Source organism: Rhopilema esculentum, chromosome 16 (assembly GCF_057945365.1).
Source record: "Rhopilema esculentum isolate cy_ngs chromosome 16, ASM5794536v1, whole genome shotgun sequence".
NCBI lineage: Eukaryota > Metazoa > Cnidaria > Scyphozoa > Rhizostomeae > Rhizostomatidae > Rhopilema > Rhopilema esculentum.
Genome location: NC_142830.1, coordinates 2,830,949 through 2,854,952, shown reverse-complemented (window position 1 = coordinate 2,854,952; position 24,004 = coordinate 2,830,949). Strand labels below are relative to the sequence as shown.

The 24,004-nt window shown below is 35.8% G+C and overlaps 2 protein-coding genes across 7 annotated transcripts in view; both read right to left on the bottom strand.

The window, feature by feature from the left end:
- Positions 1–353: 353 nt before the first annotated feature.
- LOC148958215 (uncharacterized) lies at positions 354–13,389 on the bottom strand. Of its 5 annotated transcripts, none has more exons than XM_089113264.1 (2): positions 10,484–13,389; positions 354–2,863 (listed from the first exon to the last, which is right to left on the bottom strand). In XM_089113264.1, exon 2 carries the CDS (start codon positions 2,776–2,778, stop codon positions 2,260–2,262), a length of 519 nt encoding a protein of 172 aa, XP_088969390.1. In that variant the 5' UTR covers positions 2,779–2,863; positions 10,484–13,389; the 3' UTR covers positions 354–2,259. The 5 variants fall into 5 exon arrangements, with proteins under 5 accessions (XP_088969390.1, XP_088969391.1, XP_088969393.1 ...); XM_089113265.1 differs by lacking the exon at positions 10,484–13,389 and adding an exon at positions 10,137–10,474; XM_089113267.1 differs by lacking the exon at positions 10,484–13,389 and adding an exon at positions 5,409–10,130.
- Positions 13,390–13,540: 151 nt separating this feature from the next.
- Positions 13,541–24,004, bottom strand: part of LOC135682766 (uncharacterized) — a 37,319-nt gene continuing 26,855 nt past the window's right edge. For both annotated transcript variants that reach the window (XM_065197791.2, XM_065197792.2), the window contains exons 16-23: positions 23,856–23,925; positions 22,185–22,228; positions 21,651–21,765; positions 20,259–20,414; positions 19,542–19,612; positions 17,479–17,554; positions 15,454–15,990; positions 13,541–14,484 (exon numbers count right to left, since the gene is read on the bottom strand). In XM_065197791.2, coding sequence (XP_065053863.2) covers positions 14,285–14,484; positions 15,454–15,990; positions 17,479–17,554; positions 19,542–19,612; positions 20,259–20,414; positions 21,651–21,765; positions 22,185–22,228; positions 23,856–23,925 — 1,269 coding nt within the window. In that variant the 3' untranslated portion in view covers positions 13,541–14,284. The remainder of the gene's footprint in view (positions 14,485–15,453; positions 15,991–17,478; positions 17,555–19,541; positions 19,613–20,258; positions 20,415–21,650; positions 21,766–22,184; positions 22,229–23,855; positions 23,926–24,004) is intronic.

Here is a 24,004-nt window from a genome sequence, read left to right as displayed (position 1 = left end):
CATTATACATTTAGGTATCCAATTAACGGCAGCAAAAATGAAGATTGCAGCAAAAAAGAGCTGCGTAGGTGAAGGGAGACATTTTTTTGCTGCCGGTAATTTTTGCGGCTCTTGTGCCCAGAGTAACATTTAGGCTTGGGCCTTTTAAGGCTTTGAAAGGTGGAACATGACTGTATATATTTATTATCAGTTTCGATTCTTATAATGATTTCTGATTTATCTAAAAGTCAGAAGAAACTGAGTTAATGTTGCCAAGCATAGTAATTTAAAACAGCTTGAAAAAATTTGCGAAAACAAAATTATTTGAAAAACCTTTACAGAAAAATTTGCTCGTAGCAAGATTTGCTCGACTGCAAGATTTGATAGCCTTGACTTGACTTAAAAAACCAGTGGAAAATTCCCTTCATTGTTTACATTCTTACGTTGCAATGGCAAACTACCTTTTCAATAACATGAGAGCAGATTTATCATCTTCAAATCCAATTTGCATATTCAATGTTTTTTGGAAGATGAAGATCTGTGCGAGAAATCATTGATGAAAAGGAGTAAAGCTAATCAGCATTTTTCTTCACTGATGTGAACTAAATTCAAAGTTGTGCCTCGACGCATAGAAAACGATTGCTTACACTTACAGCCTCCATGCAAGACGAATGCTTTTTAACTGCCTTCGGCATGGTTGATGATTTTTCACGGTCCTAATGTACGGTTAATGATTCCTTGCTTTTAGATTGATAAGCGTTTAATAACGAGATAATGTTTGTGAATATTTCTTTTTTATTTCCTAAAGTAGGCAGATATTGCTGAAAGCATGCGATTTAGTGGATGTAATCCGTTCTACAATGATACTGAGTGAGTACGAAGTTGGTGAAAAAGAAACATTAAAACCTACTTTATTAATTTGAGGAAATTAGGTATCATTTATCCTTTGTAATGAGATTTTGCATGCATTTAACTGCGTACACACTAACCGCGCCATTACAACATCCACACCTACGGGTGGCAGGTGTGGATGTTGTAATGGCGCGGCAAAACGTAGCAAATGCTTCATGTAAAACAAGGAATATAGAATGCATTTGAATGCATACACACTTTACAAAATCTTTTGTGGATAGGTATCCTCTTGCTCTTTTCCATGCCTACTGACAAGAAGGTTTCCATACTGTTGAAATGTGTTTTCGAAAACCTTTATTGTATTATGAACTGCCAACAAGTGCAATCGCAAAAAAATCAGGGTCCTTTAATATGAGATCTTATTGTGAACAAAGGCACTTCTTTCACATTCTAAAAAATCAAACAAGCCAACATTTCAATATTCAACTACAATCATCTTACAGACTGGAAAGGGAGCTTTCTCTTTTGCTATGACGTCATCACGTATTTATGAATTCATCCAATAAAACATCTTTTTGCATAGTTTTTAATACAGGTAAAAACTACATAATTAATTAAGATCTGGAAAATTCTTGTTTCTTATTACAACGTGTTGACAATCTGCATTTCTCTTTGGTTAGATTGACAAAATTAGCAGATAATATCATAGCAGCCTTTTTAACTTAAGTAGAATAAAAGAAAATACCGTATGATATTTGAAACGTTTTTCGCGTATTTCACCTCTAAACCTTTAACAAACAGTTTATATAAAGAAAAATGTGTAGTTGCTTTTCATTAGAACAACGGAAGAATCTAAGTACCAAATTTTTTATATGAGAGATTTAAAACAAGTACTTAATTACGGCCAGACATCTTAAGAATGCAAAAAGACCACAGTTCTCTTTAGCCAGCTGGCAAGCAGTGTACTTTGGAAATCGTTATATTTTAACAGTTTTGTTCGTATTTCCAATTTTCCAGGGAATATCAAGTTCGAGACAGTAGCCCTTCTCCTATTCCATTGTCCGTACCATTGACGAAGAAATAATCAAATTGTTAAAGATAAGTACTACGTTTCTTTTACATAATCACGCGGTTGGTCTTATCAAGCTCACCGAGCAAGCAATTTAAATTAATTAGCTACAATCCTGCTTGACTGTCAGGAAGTCTCTTATTGTGAAAAATGTCATCAATTTAGAGCCTCAGCGCTCAATAAAGAGCGCTCATCCATTTCAGCGCACACTGTCAATCGTATCACAGAATAGGCCTATTCTGTGGTCGCATTGAGCTACAGTCAAAGTTCCTGAAATGAAATTAATCTTTGCAAGTTCGCTCCTGTAACAACGTCAGTTGTTCTGCAATTCATCATTCACAACATGGTTTACTTGAGTCTTACAGCAAATCGAACTGTTTCAACCTCGAAACGACAATGAACGTCTCTAACTGAATCGCATCAGTGCTCTTCGATTTTGCACAGATGGCCGTTCTGCGCACGCTCATACGTGAAGGATAATCGATCTCGTTTCTCAAATCAGCATAATCAAACGAAGCTGCTTTCTTCTCCAATTTCTTTCGCCTTTTTCGACTCTTTTTGCTCGATTCTTGCAGAAAATCGTCATTGCAATCAAAAGGATCTCCAGTGAAATCTGAAACGTAGCTTGCTTCTTTGTCTTCGTCAATTGCTTCACTCTGCACTGGAACACGATATGCAGCCCCTCTTTCTTTGGACGTTTTTGGTCTTCGCTTTGCAAACCGAAAAAACAATTTCTCGCTGCTTCCAGTCTCTTGTGTGCCTTTTTTTCCGTCCGACTCTTGCCAAGTGCAGGGTTGCACACCGTTCTGTAACGACTTATCAAACTCCATGTGTTCTCCCATTTCCTGCAGGTCTAGCAGTTTATGACAGTTTTGCATCGATCAAGCACGAAATATGACAAATCGTGCTTTCTTTAGCTGTAGGTAAATTCAATCGCGTAGCTTCAGCAGGTATATGCAGACCCTGTAATTAGAATAAACAAAGAAGAAATTTTCAATTCAATACGAAAACGTGAATATAATATAAGAAAAGGCCAAATTTTCATTACTGCTGTTAAGCCGCAGAATACTGAAGGCCTTTATATTTGGCTGTTATTGACCTTAAAACGTTGGCCGTAGTGGTAGTAGTAGCAAGTAGTAGAAGAGGCAGAAATATTTATTTTTCGATTCAAGTTACAATTGAAGGCTTTCAATTAATGCAAACGGTAGAACGTGAATAACTACAACTAGCCACAAATAAAGCTTGGATATTGTTTGAGAAAAGCAGGCAATAAATCAGTCATGGTTGTTCTTGATTAATGGTTTACTGCTTGGTGGAATCTCTAAGTGAAGAATTACGAGGCAAAGAGCATGCTTATTTCTTTGCAGTTGCAACTCAGTAAATCGCTGTTATTTCGAGGAAGCAGACTTTCAGGGGATATACATTTATAATCTAAGTTAGCTAGTTCTAACACCAGTGTCATGGACATACCTGTTGAGATAACCTGTTGAGAGAAGTGGTTGTCGCTGCAGTTCTAGCTCTTAATGCTACTTCACCGATGTATAGCAAATAAGTGTTTCTAAAAAGCCTTCGTTGCTTTGTTCCTTGTTGCTTCGACTTTCACGACAATAGACCTCACTAAATACACAATCTTCAGAATAGTTGACATCTAGCTTTCATATCATACTTAAAAGCAGTTGTGGAATTGAAAAGATTTATAAGGTCTGCCTTGCGGTGCGCTTTGATTATGTACATAGAATTTGTCCATCAATTGGACCATTCGACAAAAGACTATGCTGTTGAAGCCTTTCTTTGCAAACCAGATTGAATAAACACGAGTTTTGATAATTAAAAAATCGTCTTTTCTACATTACCACTGCAAGTTGCTTTGCTGTAAACGAAGATGCCTTTTATAGGCAGAAAAGGCACTGTCTGAAAATAATTTGCTAGCTCTATGCTTGGTTAAAACTAAGGCAAAATTCCAGTTTCAAAGCAGATCAACCCAGGTTTAAACCTTCTTTGATTAGTACGCTTTTGAAATTAGCAATAACAATGTATTTTTGACTAATTCACGTCGAAAAGTATCCTGTTGAAGTCTGATTATAAAGAAATTGTTGGAAATTGTTACGTTTGCTAGAATTATGAAATCATAATACACAAGACTATTGAAGCACACCTCTTATGATGCAATCATCCGCTCATAACCAAATGCATAGTTTTATTGACGTTCTTCATCAAAAGTTTATGAGGAATAAGTACCTGCAACTGTTCTATATAAGATCAGAATCAAGAAGAAAGTTTCAGCTGGATGAATAAAACGACATAAGTACTTGGGAATTTATACACACAAGAAATATGAAAGATATTGTATTGCATTGGCAATCACGCTTTTTGGTTTTGAAACATGCCATGGTGAAGAAAGTTCCAGCAAGCTTTTTCCTTGATTTTATAGCATTTTTATGCATTGCTTGATTTTACAGCCTAAAAAGCCTTTTATACATTTAATTTCACAGTCAGAAATTGAATGAACTATTGGAAAACATCCTAAATTGTAACAAAAATAAAATCATCCTGTTTTACTTTGCCAGCTTACACTAATTTCAAACGTTTAAGATTGCTTGCATGGTTTAATAGAGTTAGCCCAACCAAAAATCAAATCATCCACCTAAATGAAACTTCTTCAAAGGCATACCCGAAAAGCGTCTCGTTACGCAAATATTCCACAGCTTACCTTTAGACAACTGCAAATGAAACAGAATATCCAGTGCTATGTTAGCCACGACGAGATTCCTTCTGAACGGTACACCTGTACTTGGTGGAGAGACTTTTTAATTACCTGCAATCGCTCTCTAAATAACGACTCGTAGTTCATGAATATTTTCATAGACCACATCGAAACAAAGGTATCATTCTGGCTTTGACTAGTCGTGAGTTCACGCCAATATATTGTTCCTTTTGCATTTTTAATTTACAGAATGTCTAAGGCGGACAACAGTTGCCAGCTTCAGCTTAAATCTTAAACCTGTGAATAGCTTTACTGCTGTGGCTTACTCGCTTGTCAGATGTCTTTTTAAGAGCCATTCGCTAACAATCTAGACAGGTACTTTCGCAAAATCTTCAATATTTGTTTGTCGAAAAATATGAAATCCAAAATCTACTGAAGCTACCGCGACGCTGAAATGAGGCTTCAATGGCAAACAGTGATCTTGCAAGGCCAACGTGTCATCCAGAAAGACTCTCTTTCGTTGATAAAAATAAACTTTAGCAAAGCGAATAGTGTTGTTAAAACTTAACTATTTATAAACAGGTGGCACATTACGCAAATACAAACATTCAATCTCTACATATTATTGTGGCTGCTTCCCAACATAGTGGATTGAGACATAACTGAAATAGTATTTGCTAAATATTGTAAGCTGCAGGCACCAACTTTAAAAGTAAGTTTGCTGAAAAGTAAACTTTCCATTATCTGTTACTGAACTATTGTTTTTCTTTCCTCTTCAAGATATCTATATATAAATATATTTACCGATCTTCAATGCTAAGTAAGCAAAGACTTCACATTTCAACGATAGTTTTATCCTATCGTTTAATTTCCATCCAGTTTTATTATCCCAGCGCTCTTATTTTTATCAAGCTATTTTCGTTCGACTTCATTTTCATAGCGGAGCCTAGCCAAGGTCTGCTGGCTTTGACCTCAAATTTGAAATGATTGAAGCAACAATTTCAAGTAAATGGAGATGAGATGAAAGAAATGGACGCATATTTGAATTTGGCTCCAGGTCAATGAATTTTTCAAGCTGCACAAAAGTCTGGTATAACTATGACCTAACCTCTTTGGTCTTATCAAAATGTCAAATAACTGCAAAGATGAATTTAAATTCAACTACACAAATGGACCAACACTCAGTATAATTATACAAATTATACGGCAACAATTTGATTATACAAATTCACTCCAAAGGAAGAAGTTCATTTCTGCGATCAGAGCATAATCCATCGGGAATAAAGAACAGACTTAGAAGGAAAAAGTGGGACGGGAGAAATGCAAAAGGGAGAAAAAGAATAATGATTATAGTAAGATTGAAAAATATAATATTCAGCAATATAAGAGATAAGAAATAAAATGTTTTTTTCTGCTTGCATTCTACTTATTATTCATTTTGGTTTTATATTTCCTTTTATACTCTTTCTATAAATTGTTTTCAGTTTCGTTTTAACTGCTGCCCTCTATATTATTTAGTTTATGAACAGTTATGCTAAAAATAGAGAAACGATATCTATATTTCTTCCTATCGTTGTTAAGCTTAATATAAGTTCTATTAACATTCCGGATGTTCGATTTTTGTGAAATTTTTCAAGCAGCAGACAGGCTATAAAGTTATGCCCAAGTAGAACTAAATACAAAAATAACTCCAATCTCTGGAGAGGCGTTTTTTAATAAGTCTGGACATCAGATATATCGCGAGCTTGCTTCAGTGCAAACCAAGTTCTAACTCAATCAGTAGTTTTTCTGATAACGAATATTGTCTTATGGATAAATCATAATGCACTAACGTTTTTTCAAAATTATTTCCTTATCAAATTTATTGCTGATCTCATTCTTCGAAACATTGAAAAGTGCATTGCTCACTTTTAGGGGAAAAAAGAAAAACAGAGTCTCGTTTAAAGTTGTTCAAAATTGTGCTTTGCTGCAACCAGGCCTAGGGGTTTCTGAAAGAAGCAACTGTAAAAGGGTGCCAGACTCTCTTGTTTGTGATGGAAAAGTTTGCTTAAAAGAATAACTACTGGAGGCCATTTTCTGGATACTCTGAAAAAGTGTTACAACAAAATAGTGATAAAAACAGACAGCATTAGATAAAAATAGTAGTATATATGATAAGATGGTAGTAAATATAGATAAAATTACGCTTACAGCCTTAAAAGTGGCACGAATAACAAGTATGCATTTATTTCCTTTCAGAATGATGGCATTTTTCTATGCATTAAGAGCTTCTTCGGAGAAAGCCTGATGTGGTTTATGATTGTTTCTTCAACAATTTTGACTGATGACTGAGCGGTTAATGATGTAACAAAAATTCGTTCAATGTTTTTACAACGCTTTGAGAGGAATCAATGAAAATCGAACTTCCTGTATGAAACGAGCGGCTTTTCTTGTCTTCTAAACTTAAACACCTTCATACTGGCGCCTGTATTTGAAAATTAGCTGCATTCGCGCGCGCCATCTTTCTTGCAAGTGCTGGATTCTTTACTTGTATTTCCAACACTGACTTTAGCAATTATTAAGTCTGCTATGCATAAAACGCTTAACGGCATCTGAGAAGGCTATGAATCATTAACACTTTTTTAGGTGGAGTTGAAAAGTTATAAAAAAAATCACCTGTCCCAAGCAAACATTGGTTGATGTGGTGTAGTTGAATTTTCGCCCATAATTAAGGCAAATGATTGTTGAATGTTATTCTACTGAATTAAGCCCGAAATTAAAGCAAATGTGCAAACGATCGGGGGGTAAATCACTCTACGAAAGTCCCGTACATCTTTGGTGGAGATCGTATTGTTTAACTGAAAACCTAACCCAGTTATCGTCGTACGCAAAGAGTGATTTGTCACTCCCAAACCTAGCAGAAAAGCAAAATTAGAAAAAAGCAAATGAAAAGAGAGGTTAAATAAATATACACGATAATTATTTTATCAATAGCCAGGGTATTAAACACACTAACTGTGAAGTAAAAAGTGCTGAGGCATCGTTGCCAACTTTGCTAGGACATGTAGGTAGGACAATAAGTTAAGATGGAATATAAGAAGCCAAAAACCACTCCTTTGAATACAAATATTATCTTGCAAGGAATAGTTCCTTATCAACAAGACGTCTCTGACAGAAAACAAAAATTTGAATGAATGAATATCCAATATCAACATTTGTTCTAAAGGCAACGTGCTTTATCAATAAGGCACTATCTTCCCATTGACTCAACCTATTTTGCAATGTAGAATTTACACATACAACGTTTTCCTTCGTACGATTTTTCAACTTTATTATCTGTTTACATATAGTTTGAATTTGAGAATTTGGGTGTGACTTTCCACTTCCTCATAATTTCAACTAAAATAATTTATTCGATTGCTAAACACACTATCTGCTCTCTGCTTCAACTATTCTAACTTCGATTTGAACATTTTGTGAAGAATACTTGAAAACTCTAACGGCGGACAGTTACGAACGAACAAAACCTAGACGAGCGATATGAAATCTGGTCACGGCACCATTTTGTTGGGTAAGCAAAAAGGAGACTGTTTGTTTAGCAATCAAATATACACAATTACACGACAAAAGTATTAGGACGACGAATAACAAAATGGCGTCTTCAAAACTAGCATTCTAACATTGATTGAACAAATCTTGCTGTTTTGGCGGGATTCTAGAAACGGCGTCAGCAAAAATGCAATTCCTAGCAAATTCAATTTATTTCCTACATTTCTTTGGTAGAAAGGTAACAAAATGTCAAGGAGAAATGGAAAATATCAATGTTTTAGTTTCAATGCCGAAAACACAAAACGACCAGAAAGAGAACGAGAAGCAATAAAAAATTAGGATCTAGCGTTTCATTTGTTTGCTGAAACTGCAAGAATGTTTGGTTGCAGCAAGTCTACAACGCATGTTATTTACAAGGACAATAAGTTAATAAGGCCGACTAAAATTCAAAGAATGGTAGGCCTGGACAGGCAGACTATTGGTTACGCCTAATGGCGGTGACAAGCTGGTGTTTTGAGCGAAGTTAATCAATATTGAATTTTTGAACAATTATTTGTGGAAAGTCCCCAGGCAAGTACAGAGACAACTAATGATTCTTTGCAAAGATCATTTATTTTCAAGCAAGAGATTAAACCTTGTTATGTTGCAATTGTGAAATAAATTTCCAAAAACAATAACATAATGATCTTTCAATAACCCCGTCAAATTCAAAGCCTTGATGTAATTGAAAACAACTGGCTTTCAATAAAAAATACTAGAAATGGAACTTTCTAAGAACAAAAACAAGCTATTTCAAAATTTTGTTGAGATTTCCTCATGTATCCGAAGATATTTCGTTGGAAAATTATTTTAATGAAATGAGTTTCAATGCAAATGGCGGCTGCCTTAATTCTTGGAGAGCATCTGACAAAATTTAGAATAAAGCAGATGTTACTTGTCTAAAAAGTTTACTTTTTTGCAATTTTTTGAATTTATCTATGTTTATTTCTACAATAGGGTAAAATTGCATTCGAAAATCTGAACAAGCAATCTCGTTATGTTCCACCGATTTTCTATGTTGTTCTTTGAGCAAAGGATTAACCACATTTGCTTTTAGGCGATCGTCCTAAGACTTTGGTCTTGGCAGTGTATATAACCTCGAAGCATTAACATATAAATAAACTTAAATGTCGTTACGAGTATCAAAGCAACAAATACATGTCGTACGACTGTAAGTTATGTAATTCTTCTTAACGCAGTTATCAGCTCCGAAAAAGTTCTCAAGTCACGACGTTGCAAAAATCTAATTTCATAATTTTTTAATTTGGGTTCAATAACCTAAAAAAGCATTATTATTTGTGCAAAATCAGCTCAATGTAAGTTACAAATTGACTAAGATATGACCACATAAGCACAGGCTTTTCCACGATCAAACATTTGATATTTGGCCTCTGTTCATAACTCTATGGACAGAGCCAAGATAACAGTACACTGTTCGCAAACTTCAAATCTTTCATTGGCAATATCTCATCCGACTTTTGACATATCTAGCTATTTTTGCATTTTCAGAAGAATTTCATGATATTTTTTTGTTTTTATCAAAATTAAAAAATTCTAACAACAATTTTTTGTGTTACATCGCATAACCTTTATACATTACGCCCTTTTAGGCACACAGAGGCTCGAGTTGCCACAGAACAATAACAACGTAAAAATATGCCCAGCCTTCGATGATAAATTGCAAGAAACAAAACAATGTGTTCTGTCGCTGAAAAAGTTCTCTAGAGTTAACAAAGCAGAAAAGATTTTATCAGGTAATCAACCGCGTACTGAAATTGCCACGCAAAACTGTGTTTTTGCGGTCTTCGTAACAATTTATAAGCATGGAAATGTAGAAAAAGCATTCTTGAAAGGATGACAATATTAAGAACCACGAAGCCTCAAGTTATCAAAAAATAAGAGCATCGAGCCTCGGAAAAAATTATCTGCTTCTCAAAAAAAGCATGGAAACTCATGAACACTCACCTTCTCTCCCTTTTCAAACAATCGTTTTATGTGCCCAGACCTTCAGTGTATTCACATTGATTCCCATCGAACAGTTACAATGAAGTTGAATAATTATGACATAAGACTCTTTTAAAAGCAATTTTTTGGGGAAGAGAGATGATAAAGTTCGGTTACTTTTAGTTGAAGAATAGTAAATTTTATTAGCGACAGGACATTCCAAGGACTTTGGGCGGGGAGTTTATGAAAAACCCAGGCCTTTGTAGCCAACTTAAAAAAGACGTATAAAATACTAGTTGCATTGCAGCTCAGAAAGAAAGTCAATAATGCGCGTGAAGCTTTCAAAAGGCTTTGATTACAAATCTAACCTGCGAAGTAGCTCAGCTGCTAATTCTGTTGACTGCTATTTCTACCTTCTTTTGCATTTGCTGTACAAAGAGAAAACGTTTTGTAATTGCCATCAGGTCTTATACACGCGTCACAGAGCTTCACAAATCTTCATGAATGCCGCTTTAGTTGAAACAGGCAATTCTAGAGCTCTCATTCTAAATCAAAAGTTGTTTACATTCCAGCAGCTGTTTTAACGCAGCATAGTCAGGTGTAAATAAGTGATGGCTTGTGCGCATGCTTATTGACCGCAATGCAGGCCTAAAATCTTTTCTATGGCGTAAGCTGTAATCAATTTAGCTACTATGTTGGTTTATTTCAGATTAAACTGGTGAAAGAAATGGATTAGAATACCACTGACCTAAGCAAGAAGATAATCATTTATGGAAACCCCTTTTTAATCTTATCAGACGTGAATTTTTCAAGGAAGGTTTTTCGAATTAATGGGGCCAAGAACTTGGATATTCATAGAACCCTGAAGGGAGTCCTCAAACCCCTGTAGTCAATTTCCGAAAAGCTTTTTGCGGATTAAAATTCCTTAAGTTATCATATACCGCGTCGTTAAAGAACGACGATCAGATCAATGTCTACTACTGCTCTTTCTGCTGTATACGTCCAGCCAGAGCCTAAAAACCACAGCAGTCACACGGCCATGGACCACGAGAAGACCAATAAACACAAAAGAAAAAGCCACGCTTATACCCCGCCTTGCCATTGTCTTTTTCGAGTAAGATTTTCACAGCTCGAGGCTAGTGTTCGAAGGAGGGAAGGCCTCTTCTCTGCACTCTGCTTCCAACCCAAAGTATAAAATTAAAGTCCCAATACAAAAGAACATTTATCCTGCCAAATGGGACGATTTGTAAAAACTGGCGTTCAATTTTATTTTTGTTGGTTTCTAGGAGTCTCTTCGTGGTATAGCACGTATTAAAGATATTTATGGTAGGCACATTAGAGGGCTATTCAAAGGGGGGCGAAGCCTAACTTTTAAACATCATAAATATTTGTCAATAAGACATCTGAAAGTTGTCCCACCCCTTATGCGTCGGGGTTTAAAACCAAACGTTGCTGCCTAAAAAGCTATATCTTATATTCAGATGAACACTGAGAAGACATTTTTTGGAAGGCTTTGCGAAAGAAATGATCATTTTCGCGTTATTTTTTTTAGCCCTAACGCAAACTGGAGGACCTGAGAAGAAGACCACTTAATTAACCTCTTTTTACAAGAACTAGGACATAAAAGGCGTTATTTTGGAGCTGATTTCGATTAGAAGCTAATTCTATTAGATGGTTATTTATTCTGTGTCAATTTATTATTTAAAATCTAAACAGAAACCGGTGCCACAAAAAGTTTTAAGAGACCCAGCTTTGGTAAGAAACACCATAAAAGAGCTACAAATGAACTCTTTGTAGATAAAAAGCTTGCAATGTGAAACTATTGTAAATGCTAAGTTTTTTAAATAGCATTTATAATCGTTAATAAATGCTCGTGACTTTATTTCATGAGGGATCTTGTTTCTCTTCCTCTCTCATATTCTAGGTATCTAAGGTACGATTGGTGCAATCAGCTTCTTGGTGGGGAAATGTGAATTTTTCTCCTCAATTCCCTGTCTTTTATTTAAGTTGCTTTGTAACTTGAGTCAATTGAGTTTTATTTAAGGTTTAGGGTTTATGTGTTATGTGGAGCGACTTGTACCGATGCACTAACAGCCAATGGTCGCTTCCTATAATGAGGGAATGTAACTTTAACACCTGATTCGACGAAGGCTGTGTTAATGTCTTCTGAGGAATCAATTTTATCTAAAGTGAAGGAACTCTTTTGTTGAAGTTTTTTTCCCTGAGTAAGAAGCAAAGTGTTTTTAAAAGTTACATATTTTTGAAATATTTGAACAACATTTTAGCAATATTTTGGCGATATTTCGTAGAAAATCTGTACGTAATGCCAGAACCATAGCGCTGAATCAAAATCTAGGCAATAGGGTTTGGTTTAAAAACAACACTGAACAAACGAACCAAGCATTGTAGACCAACTTAAAACGGGACAATAAGAAATAAATGAATTATGACTGCTCGTTACGTTTCAGAGTTATTCAAATTCAAATAAGTTAACTTTTAACAAACACAAAAACCACGAAAAAAGTATACTACATTGGTTAATCGCAAATTTGGTCGTATGTGGAACTTAGGTTCAAGACTACTTAAAGTAATGACATTCATAAACATTATACAAAACTGTATAATGAATTGATATAAATACAATTAGCGACTCAAAAGAAAAGGAGTACGAAACAAAAACAAGAGGGTCGAACTTTGAAAAACGTTACTTGAAAACAAGAAAGGAGCCACTGCCTACATTTAGAGACAGACAGTCAGTAGCTATGAATGTCCTGCTAGGAACAGCATGAAAGCCATCTCAAGAGTTCTCTCTAGAATTTCTCTAGGTGAAAATGGTGGAAGTTTACGAGAGGTACTGCGATCCTTTTGTAAAAAGACTCGAATTCAAAGCGATGATCTTTTTACATGTAATAATAAAGATAGACTCTTAATGCAAGTAGACGAATGATGGGTACCGCATCAAAGCCAGTAAGAATGCTACAATCCGTGACAAACCGCGGCTAGAGGCAGCCAGGTAAATGGGGTGGTACGCAACGTTGTAGTCAAATGTGTTGTCCTTTTCTCTTAGGCCTTGGTACTCTTAAATCCACGCGAAGAGGTCTGTCAGGCAAAATCTTAATACATAATTTATAGCATCCATTGATACTTGCTTTAACTGTAAAAGTCTCGAGGTAGAATTGTCATGCGAGGGTTACCTAAGCATCAGAATTAAAATTTGCCGGACACATTTGCTGTAACACATTAATCACTAAGGAAATTTGTTTTCGAAAAAACTCCTCTACTGTTATGGTAAATTATTAAGGAGTGCTTAGGTCAGTTTTGTTCTGAACAATCTATCCAACCTTTCATGACTTTATTCCGACTTAAAAATCACAACCACTGCATATCAACCATGAAAGACAAGCCACCAAAAAAACTTCCAAATATTCCCTCTTTAGGTACGTATAACGAGTTGTATGTTCATTGTATTCAAATTGATTAAAACATTGCGCTTTAAAGAATACATATTTACAACAAAATTTGATAAAAAATAAAATAGAACTGATAAACCAGCTTTACTGTAACCATTGCATTTAAAGGTAAATGTAAAATTTACCTGTTGAAGTATATACATAACTAATGAACGTTAAACCATTAAAACCCAATTACCTCGTTATTAAAACAAACATGTATTAAATCTAAGAAAAAATTCATAACAAGTTTATCTAAAATGTTGACGTACAGTAAAATCACCTTGGCTCAACAGTCTGGCTAGAGAATCGTGTAACACCTTAATCGCGTAATGTAGCCAGTCTCTAAAAGGCTGAGCAACTAAGCCTGGTGAAACTGTCCCTTTTTGTGCTGTTTAGACTGGCGTCATGAGAAAAATTCCAGCTCTCTATCATATACGCCTCTTAACACACTGTTTGACAAAATCTGATATTTGAAGGCAACGAAAACCTTCACAAATAAATATGGAATGTTATCCCTCTCGCGCGGTGTCAGTTTTGTTGCTATACATAAGAGTGACGAAAACTGGGTAAAGATTTTCCATAACAAAATTAAGTTTCAAACTTTTGCTTTCGTCAAATCGGCTCTGGAAAAGGAGTCTCAAATGCTAATCGTCAAACTCCCTTTTAATTTTTCTTACAAACACGACGTCACTTTGGAAGACCTCGTCTACAAAACATTTAAATTTCGGTGGTAACAACAGAGTTTTCATCTGTTGTTAGGTCAGTTATAATTAAGCGGTCGCAATCACTTGATTGATTACGAAAATTCTGCTCTTTGGTACCAAACCTGTTTCCAACTGATATGACGGCTGTCTGGCGTTTTCCTGCGGTTTTGAAAATCGTCGGATTAACTTCTTTGTGATAATATGAGCCAACATCTACAAAAAGATTGACAGTTCATGAAAAAACAAAAAATAAATACTTCAGCTTGCATCTTTTAAAAAACAGACATTATTAGCAAAACTGGTGCCAATAACGAGAAGGTATAGGATTGATCAAGAGTTAGCCTAATGTCAGGCATCAGTTGAGCATTCGGGGATACCACCAGGGGCTAAAGAAAATTGTTGGGGGGGGGGGAGAGGGGGGAGGTCTCTAGATTTACCGACAAGAATGGCGTTCGTAAAGTGTATATCTTGGCTATAATACAACGTGTCCAAAATAATTCCAATGAAATCTGGAGCAATTTGATAATATAACACAATTTAAGGCAGAAATTGGGTATATACCAAGTACTTTAACGAATTTATTTCAAACCTAGTATGGCAAAAAGGTTTTTGAGACATTATATTTCTGTCTTAGACAAGAAAAGCATTTTAAGCGACTAGCTTTGGATTCAAGTTTTCAAAAGAGCTTAAAATTGTCATTTGGATCCTTCCAGCCAGGGTGACAGCCCAAATTTCGGAGATGGGTGCAAAACACGTAGTCAGTTGTCAACACATATCAGCCGTTATCCCAAAGAAGACATTATGATTGAAGTGTCAGGGACCTCATGTCTACCATTAGGGTTGACTTGCCCAAGTCTCAGTTATTAATAAAAAAAACTATAAATAAACTTGTCCCAGTCTGGAGGAAGGGAGAAAAGAAGAGGAGGGAGGAGAGCAAAAAAGACAATTGGGAAGGGAGGAAAAACTTTTCCCCTCGCTCTTCCCTTTTCCTCTCCTTCCCCCTTCCTTTGCTCCTCTCCTTCCCTCCCTCCCCCTTTTTTTGTTCATTTTTTCAAATTTAATGATTTTTCTTTGATTAATAACTGAAACTTGGGCAAGTCAACCATTAGGAGTCATAGGTAACCACACCTGAGCTTATTGCAAAATCATGGATAACAAATTGATGAATTGACAAAGACCAACCTGGACCAATATCACATTTCCATATGTCTATAGAGGATTTATACAGGTCCGCGCTGTATTTGCCTTTTCCGCCAATAATAACAACAGACCAGTTACTCTGGTGATAGCGTTCTCCTTCTTCCCAGTTCTGCGAATCTGTATCGCCATACGGCTTAACTTGAATTACACGACTACTGTCCATGGTTGAATTACCGGTCAATAACGTTTCTACATCATCATCGTTCGGTATATCCGGAAAACTCTTATCATAGCCAGGGTTGTCTAATTCATATGAAAGATCCAAGCTTTTCCCTTTACATTTTCGTTGCTCATGATAGTCCAAAATTGAGTCAACCGATCCTGTTCGTGTAAATTGCTGTCGAACAGGATGAAAGCCTCTAAGCCCGGTTAAGTGTTCGTCCGGAGCAGATTTTGTCGTTGATGGCCTTAATCTGCCAATGTGGGCAGAATATGGATTCAACACAATGGCAGTATGATTGCATCTATGTGTAGGGGCTATTGAACTGAAAGGTGTTATCTTTTTCCACTGTAAAGAATCTAGAAGAGAAGCAATGCAAATAAATCAGAACAAGAAACTTGCACTTTAATCCAGCATCAAGATCATTCAGTGCGGTAGAGAGAATGGGTGTGTATCTGTTCTTCCAAATTCAAGTCTGGTAATAACCGAACGATTTCAGATTTTTTATCCTCTTCCCAATAGAATCATCTTGCTTCTCAATAGAAACTCATCAATATATAGCAGAGCCCTGACTCATTTCGAGTGACAGCTAATCGGTGGTTTTATATAAAATTCATCAGCAACCATGTGTAACAGAAACAATAGCAAAGAGCTACAAAAATGACTATGAATATAAATTTCAAATACATTATCTCAGCAGATCGGATGAAAAATCATTTTCTTTTTATTGCAATTATGCACCGATTTTATTCTACTTTGGTATAAACTGAGCTTCGCCACACTAATTTTGGCGTAGGAATCGATGATAAAACCAGAGACGTAGGAACCGAGGGGCACTAAGGGCATGTGCTTCCAAGACTTCGCAGTAAACGAATTAGTGTCCTTCTTCAGAAAGTGCCCTTTTTGTTCTATATTCCCCTGAAACAAGAAGCAGACTGCAGACGGAAAGGAACTCCGTGTCAGCCACTTTCGTTTGATCCCAGTCTTGAAATCTTAGTCTACATCGTTTTTGGTTGTACTTCAATTATGTTTAAACTCGTTTTGTTATGTTCTGAAGCGAAAATCATTCATAACACAATTTACACAATTTTGCAGCGCATGTCACACAAAACATATGTCAAGTGCCCCCACCTTAGTGAAAAGTGCCTTTAAAGTGTTGTGCCCCCCCCCTCCCCCCAGACTTAAGGTGCTTCCTACGGCCCTGGATAAATCACATAACATTTGCTGGTCTGTGAGTTTAGCTAACTGGTTGGCAAAAAACCATAAAAATGCAATTTTTACCAGCAGGTAGGTAGAATCGCTGCATCTTTAAGATAATCAAAGACACACTAAAAAATTTGATTATACCGAAACGTGTACGCAGATGACTTTTTGGCGATCGTGATGAAATAAACATCTTCAAAATGGGGAGCAGAAACTATATGCAGAGCACATTTTGCTGATTTTCCACAAACTGTCTTCCAGGATTATCAAATCCCAGCCATTTACGTGTGTTCACGAGGTCAAATCAGTGCTGGTGAGTCTTGGCATGGTTTTGTCTACAACATCTGGGTGAATTAAGCTCGAGCTGCCAGGATTAAGGAAATTCAAGCGTCTAGTTATCCCATAAAAATGGTGAAAACCACAAGAGCATATAAACAGCGTCTTCTAAGCTATGAACAGAATACAATTAGTGTATGTTTGGCTTAGGCAAAGATTACTAGCTTCATTAATCAAGGATGAACTTTCTGCTTCTGCAAGGAATATTTACTGGACTCAAACCAACAGTTAAATTTCTGCTTGTGGAAAAAATCGATTAGATCTATTTAGCAACACGACAAAGCTAATCATGGGTTAAAGTATTTTACCAAAAGAGAATGTCCACGTTTCATTGTGTAAGATTTCGTTGCCTTCACCTCCACAGATTATCATCAAAGAACCAACCTGAAACAAAAATGAAATAAATTGATTGTTTGCTTGGATTGTGAACGGCAGGCACCGCAAACATGTCATATAGACACAGGAAGAAAAAAAGGAATGAACGAATGAAGGAATTAAAGGAAGGGAGCAATGATGAAGAAAGGAATAAAAAAGGGATAAAGGAAAGAAAGACTTAAAAAAGAAGGAATAAAAGGAGAGAACGAAGAAAGTAAGAAAGCAACAAAGAAAGGAAAGGTGGAAGGAAGTAATGAAGGAAGCTGGGAACCTAAGAAGATATCAATAAAAAAGGTATTGAAGAAATAATGAATGAAGGAATGAATAATGTATGAAGGAATGAATAATGTATGAAGGAATGAATAAAGAAACAGAGAAATAAATTGGAAATTGAGAAAGAAATATATACAGTATACGCAAACTGGAAGAAGGGCGAAGAAAAAATGAGAAAAGAAAACATTTGGAAGGACGACAAGGTGGAATTAGATAACACACTAGCAATTTATTCAAGACCCGATGCTGTTGTCGATATTAGTTACAGGAATAAGGATGGATGAGGGGGGGGGAGGGGTTGTTTCAAGAAAATGGGCTGAATTAGCGAATATTCGACTTATCCCAGGTTCGAAGGCGAATAAGATAGGAAAATCCGGTGGGAATTGAAAATCAATACGGCATATTAAGAGTCCGAGTTATCCGGGATACCACTTCACGGGATTCAACTGTATATTATTATTAATAAAAGATTAATAGCCTGTTTTATCAGAGTGTTCATCACTCGCGCGAAATTGTCGAAAAGAGGTCGTGATTACTTGACCCGCTTTATTAAATCAATGAATTTTATAATAAAAACAGAAACATTGAGAATTTATATCCATATATACATAACGACCAAATTTTGAATATTAACTAAATTTCTGCACGGTAGCAGCTGATGTGAATTCAACAAAAATGCCACTGGTGATTAAATATTTTTTATTACGAAAAGCCACAAACGCTGGCTATCAAAAGATTCTTTTGCATTTCTACATAGGCTTTTTCGTAAACAATTCTGCTTCAAAAGAGAACGATTATTGAAGGATTGCTGCAAATCAAGATGAGGACATTTAAAATTCTTGAGATCTTACAAACATCAGTTGCAGTCAAAGTTGCCATGACCTTGGGATTGAAAAAATTACAAATGACACACAAAAATAGAAGAAACGATTGTTTGAATAGAATGTGCGATGATTAGGATGAGGACCAAAGTAATTACTAAAACGTAAGGTAAAGATCATTGTAAAGATCTTTTTGGATTATTGAGCTTCCTATGGGAGCTTGTATGCCACACTGCATCGTACATCCGGAAAATCTAAACAAAAGGAATAAATCTACTTATCAAAGCTAATGGCACATCAGTAAATTAAATTACCAAACGAAGAATTTGATGACAGCGATATAAAAGCTTTTGTAAAGTACAGATAAAGGAGGAACCTTAATCTAAAAAGCCATTCGCTTTTTATAATCCAAACATTTAAGGAGCTATTACTACTAAAGGCAAAATCCTAGACGGAACTTTTGCGATTCTAATATTTCATCATTTTAATCAATCGATAGTTCGGTTCCACGGTTCCATTTATTTGCAATCAATGAATGTTTTGACCTTGTTTTCTAGCCACAATTTTTTGCAAATTTCGAATTTTCTCTTGCAGCAGTTCAAAGTCCTAGATTTGGAAAAAAGCTGATATGATCCTTCCTCACAAAAAAAAGTCTAGCAAGTTTCCAAAGCCATATTCGGCAACAAATATGAAACTGAACTTATACGAGGCACCTTATCAAAATTTCAACAATGATTGGCTTTTCACCGAAACTTACCTCGGAAATAGTAGAAAAACCTTGAACTTTGTATTTATATATATGTGTGCGGTTATTGACAGCATAGGAAAAAAAAGAGGTATAGGAAATTGATTTAAGCTCGAAAGAAAGCGGGGCAGTAAACCAAACAGAAAGACATTTTTACCTTCGAGCCACTATGCCTTGCCAGTGGTGACGGGCCAGCTCTTTGTCGTACCCTTGTCCAAGTAAAAAGCTCTGAATAAAGAAAACAGAAAATTGGAATTGAAAACATTTGCTATACAGATATTATGCCTTCTTCGCAACTCTCAAAAAGACTTACATCTTTCAACAATACCCAATATTCAATTGTGTCTATTTTGTATATGTTAGCTCAATCTCTTTTGTGCAATATTACTGATCAAGAGAAACGTCGCAATGTTAAGAAGATTTAAATTTTTCACATTGCACTTTCTGTTTGAGCTATTAATACTATATGTCCTCTTATTCGTTGTTTCTCTAGTATGCCACCGGTTCCCGGTTGCTGTAACGTGGACAGGAGACCAGCCTCGATACAAACCACAGCCTTCAGCACTTCGGTCGAGCGCTCTATCCATTTGGACAGTATTCCTCTCTTGGAATATAAAACGTTCCTAAAACGTACCCCACGAGTTTCGATATCTTATACACCAGGGTGGTATATTGTCCTGATTTGATTATGCGATGAGCCTTAGATATCGTCTGCATCCTTAGGAAAGAATATCAAACAAGTTTCCAGCGAAAAATTATAACAGTGCTTCATGAACACTAATGGTTCATATTGCATCGTCCAGTGTTCTATAATTATAGGAGGTGGTCAATGGGTTTTACAGCTATTAAGTCATATGCAATGAAAGCAACAAACCGAATTCCCATGTCCAAAGGTCGTTCTTCCTTCCTTTGCTGTCAAGCCCTCCAAAAACCCAAATGGCATTGTTGTGGACAACTGCAGAATGCGAATGCCGTCCTGTTATTAACTCAGTTCCTTCCCTGGGCGGCATCAGATGCCAACGCAATGTAGCTTGAATGGAATAAAAATACAATTTTTAATACTTGAAGTCCATTTTATTCTTTTATGTATTCATGATCCCTAATCTGAAAATGATCTGAGCTGGTTTTGCTTTATGCTGAGTAATTTTAACAAAAGGATGTCATAATGGCAAGCAGCTAATAAGAGACTGGGACTTAGGCTTCAGGATAAGCTGCACTGAGGCTTTTAAGTGAAAGTGGAAAGGTGGCTGATTTTCGGTAGTTCGGTACACCAAGGAATTTACGATGCTATAAAACTGTGTTGTTTTGACAACTCTGTAGTTTTGCCATAGCAAGCATACATAGGTTCAAATAATACTCAAGGTGCAATAGAGCTCAAAAGTTATGATGAAACAAAAATTAAATTTTTGGGATTTTTATGAATTATGACTTCTTAACCTGAAAGAGAATTATGAAGTACACGTGAATGTGCAACATCAGTTATGCTGTTAGTCATGGGTTAGAAATCGGAAGAGATATGGCATCATGAGCACAGGTTCTTTTCATATCAAATCATAACATATTGGTATTGATTGTGAATTCTACAAACCAAGCCAAAATAACATTAATCCAATAGCAAAACCACTTGATTTGTTTTATGCCATTCAATGGCAATGGCGCTAACTGATTTCGCAACCTTAAAGGTATTTCATGGTATTCTTTTACGCCATTTGGTCAAATGTAAAAATCATAAGAACGTGTTTTTTATGGCGTTACTAATTGGTACTCAGTCAGAATTTGACTCCATTTAGACATGATAAAAGCAGGGTATACAAGCCAAATGAGAAAAAAGAAGGTAGAGAACCAGCAAAAAAATTAAAGGGCACGTGTCGAAAACCTGATTGGTTAATGCAATACAATTATCTGTTTTGCTTAGTACAAAACATTTAATCAAGGATGAGTTTTTTCGGCAATAAAAATTCAAGAAGCAGTAATGAAAATCACGAAACGATGGAGTCCACTCCAAACACTTATGTTGTATTTGCCAACTGCTAATGCGACATATGCCCTTTAAACTGCCATTGTATTTTAAAATGTGAGTTGACTTTATGACAATATTCGATGCACCAATTTAATACCTCATAAAGAGGCGAAACTAAAAAGATGACGGCAGGGCCAAAGGAAACAACGACAAACAGCCTTTGGTGAGGAGCACGAAATTTAATGATGCAAATAAGCAACAAGCTATGAACATTATACCAGACAATAGCATGGAAAAAGAACTTACAAAAATCATATCTCCATAGTTCGCTGGTCAGAGAGCCATTGTCTAGTGAACCTCCGAATAAAAACATCGAATCCCTGTACACAAAGGCAGAATGGCCTTTACGATTAGAAGGCTCCTGCGAAACAGAAAAATTCCTTGTTATTTGACTTCTAGAGAGAGCGAGTCCTAGACAGAAACGCTTGAATCTAAGATGATAACCAGCAACGTGCTAGGGCTTTGCTGGCTAAAACAATAACTCGATCTAGGCTGACTGAGCATGCTTATTTCTTTCTTCTTCAAACAAACTTCCCTGTTTAGATAAAATGCATATTCTTTAGCGTGGTCAAAAAGCCAGATTCTATCTAGCTTCAAAATTTTTTTACTAAGTAGAATTTTTTTTACAGATTCAATCAATCAAAAATTTGAATAAATAATACACTCATATCAGAATCAAAGGATGTGTAATCGAGATAAATGAATTGCAGGCAGGATGGTTTGAAAACGTTTTTCTGAGCCGCAAAGGAAGTCAAAGCAGATAAAACTTTACTTAGTTACCTGCTGAAATTTGCTCTGGCTTAAATCTTTCCATGTCATGGTCTCTGTCGATAAAAGTTAAAGAATACAAATGAGATTCCTGCGAATATCTTTGATGACTATCCTGCGACCATCCTGCGACTATCCTGCGACTATCCTGCGACTATCCTGCGACTATCCTGCGACTATTTTAAAAAAACTGACAGGTTAATGATGGAAAATTCTAGATTTTAGAGGCGAATTTAAAGACAGACGTTTACATGAATTTGGCAGCTTGCTGCACGATGGCAAAGGATCAAAACATCAGAGAAAAAGAGTCAATGAGAATCCTAAGCACTTTTGAGCTACTGTCCGGACCAAAAACGTGGTTATATATTAATTTAATTCACTCATCCGTAATTTTTATTGGATAAAAGTCGGGTATTTATCATTTATTTCCCACAAAATATTTTTCACACCAACCACGAAAGCATGTTCATTAGCCCATCTTTATTTTCATTCAAAACTTAAACCAAATACTGAAAGGTATATTGCATTAACCGCATAATCTAGAAAGGGCATAATCTACGAAACATTATAACTTAACATATTAAATCCAAAATGTTTCATTCATGCATGAAGTGTAAAAGACAACTTCAGTAACGCTTCGCAATAAGCTTCTTTGTTTGGGAACATATACAAGGAAAGCATTGCAATAGTAGGCCTATACAGGCAATTAACCAAGCACAGGCAATTCTGCTTTCATGCGGTTTGTCAGGCCTTTCAAATGAGGAATCAGATTCAATAATGTTGTATGGTGGTATACGATTATCTCATAAATCAAATAAAACCATCATCGAAACACACTAGTGTTTCATCATCAAAGAGGTTGTATCAACAAATTCTTCGGAATCTTCTCCTCTCCTCCCAGCTCTATGTAGTTTCGTTCTCTCTTTTGCCCCTTGTAGATTATGCTGTAATATGTTAACTTATAATGTTTCGTGTTGAGGGCAAAGGATTGCAATGTATTCCCATGCTCCTTGTGGTATCGTTTTGTAATATATGTTTAGTCCTTGTAATACGCACGCACGATAGGTATAAAAAAAGTTAGCCAAAATTGCGGCTCAATGAAGCTAAGGACCTAAGCCGACAAATTTCCAAAAAATTCCTTTTTGAAGAATAATGAAGTTCGTAGAAATTTATAGCAAACCACTCGCAACTTTGTTTTAACGACAAATTCATTACCGAGACTTTATAAGAAATTTAGGACATCAAGATTTCAATACTGACACCAGCTGAGTCACGCTATATTTTACAATTAAGAGTGCCTTTTCAATTCTGATTGCTAATACCTAAACAAGCAACAACTCAAAAAATTAAACTGAAACGTTTGATCTTCATTGCGGCGTGCAATAACAAAGCTATGTTATTAAAATAGCAAGCTAAATTGAATAAAATGTCAGGTTCTGAGGTTTTTTACCTGTAACCATTAATAAAGAACAGCCTTATATCTCAGTTGAAAGAATCTCTGCACGTAATCAGATTGACGTTTTAAAGAAACATCTCAGGCTTTTTCGAAATCACCTAGATATATATTTATGAAGACTTCAATAGTTTTTCCAGAATGTTTCTGAAACACTACCAAATCATACATCTATAACTAAGATATCTAAAAAACATATAAATGATTCAAAATTATAGATCTACACATACCGAAATCAAAATTCCAAAAAGGGGTGCTTTTATCATTTGTAAATGCTCCTCCAAACACGAACATTTGATTCTGTAATAAAAATCAATGTACATACATTTAAAAGATGACGTGAAACTAAACCTTCATGCTATATAAAGTTTTTTAATTT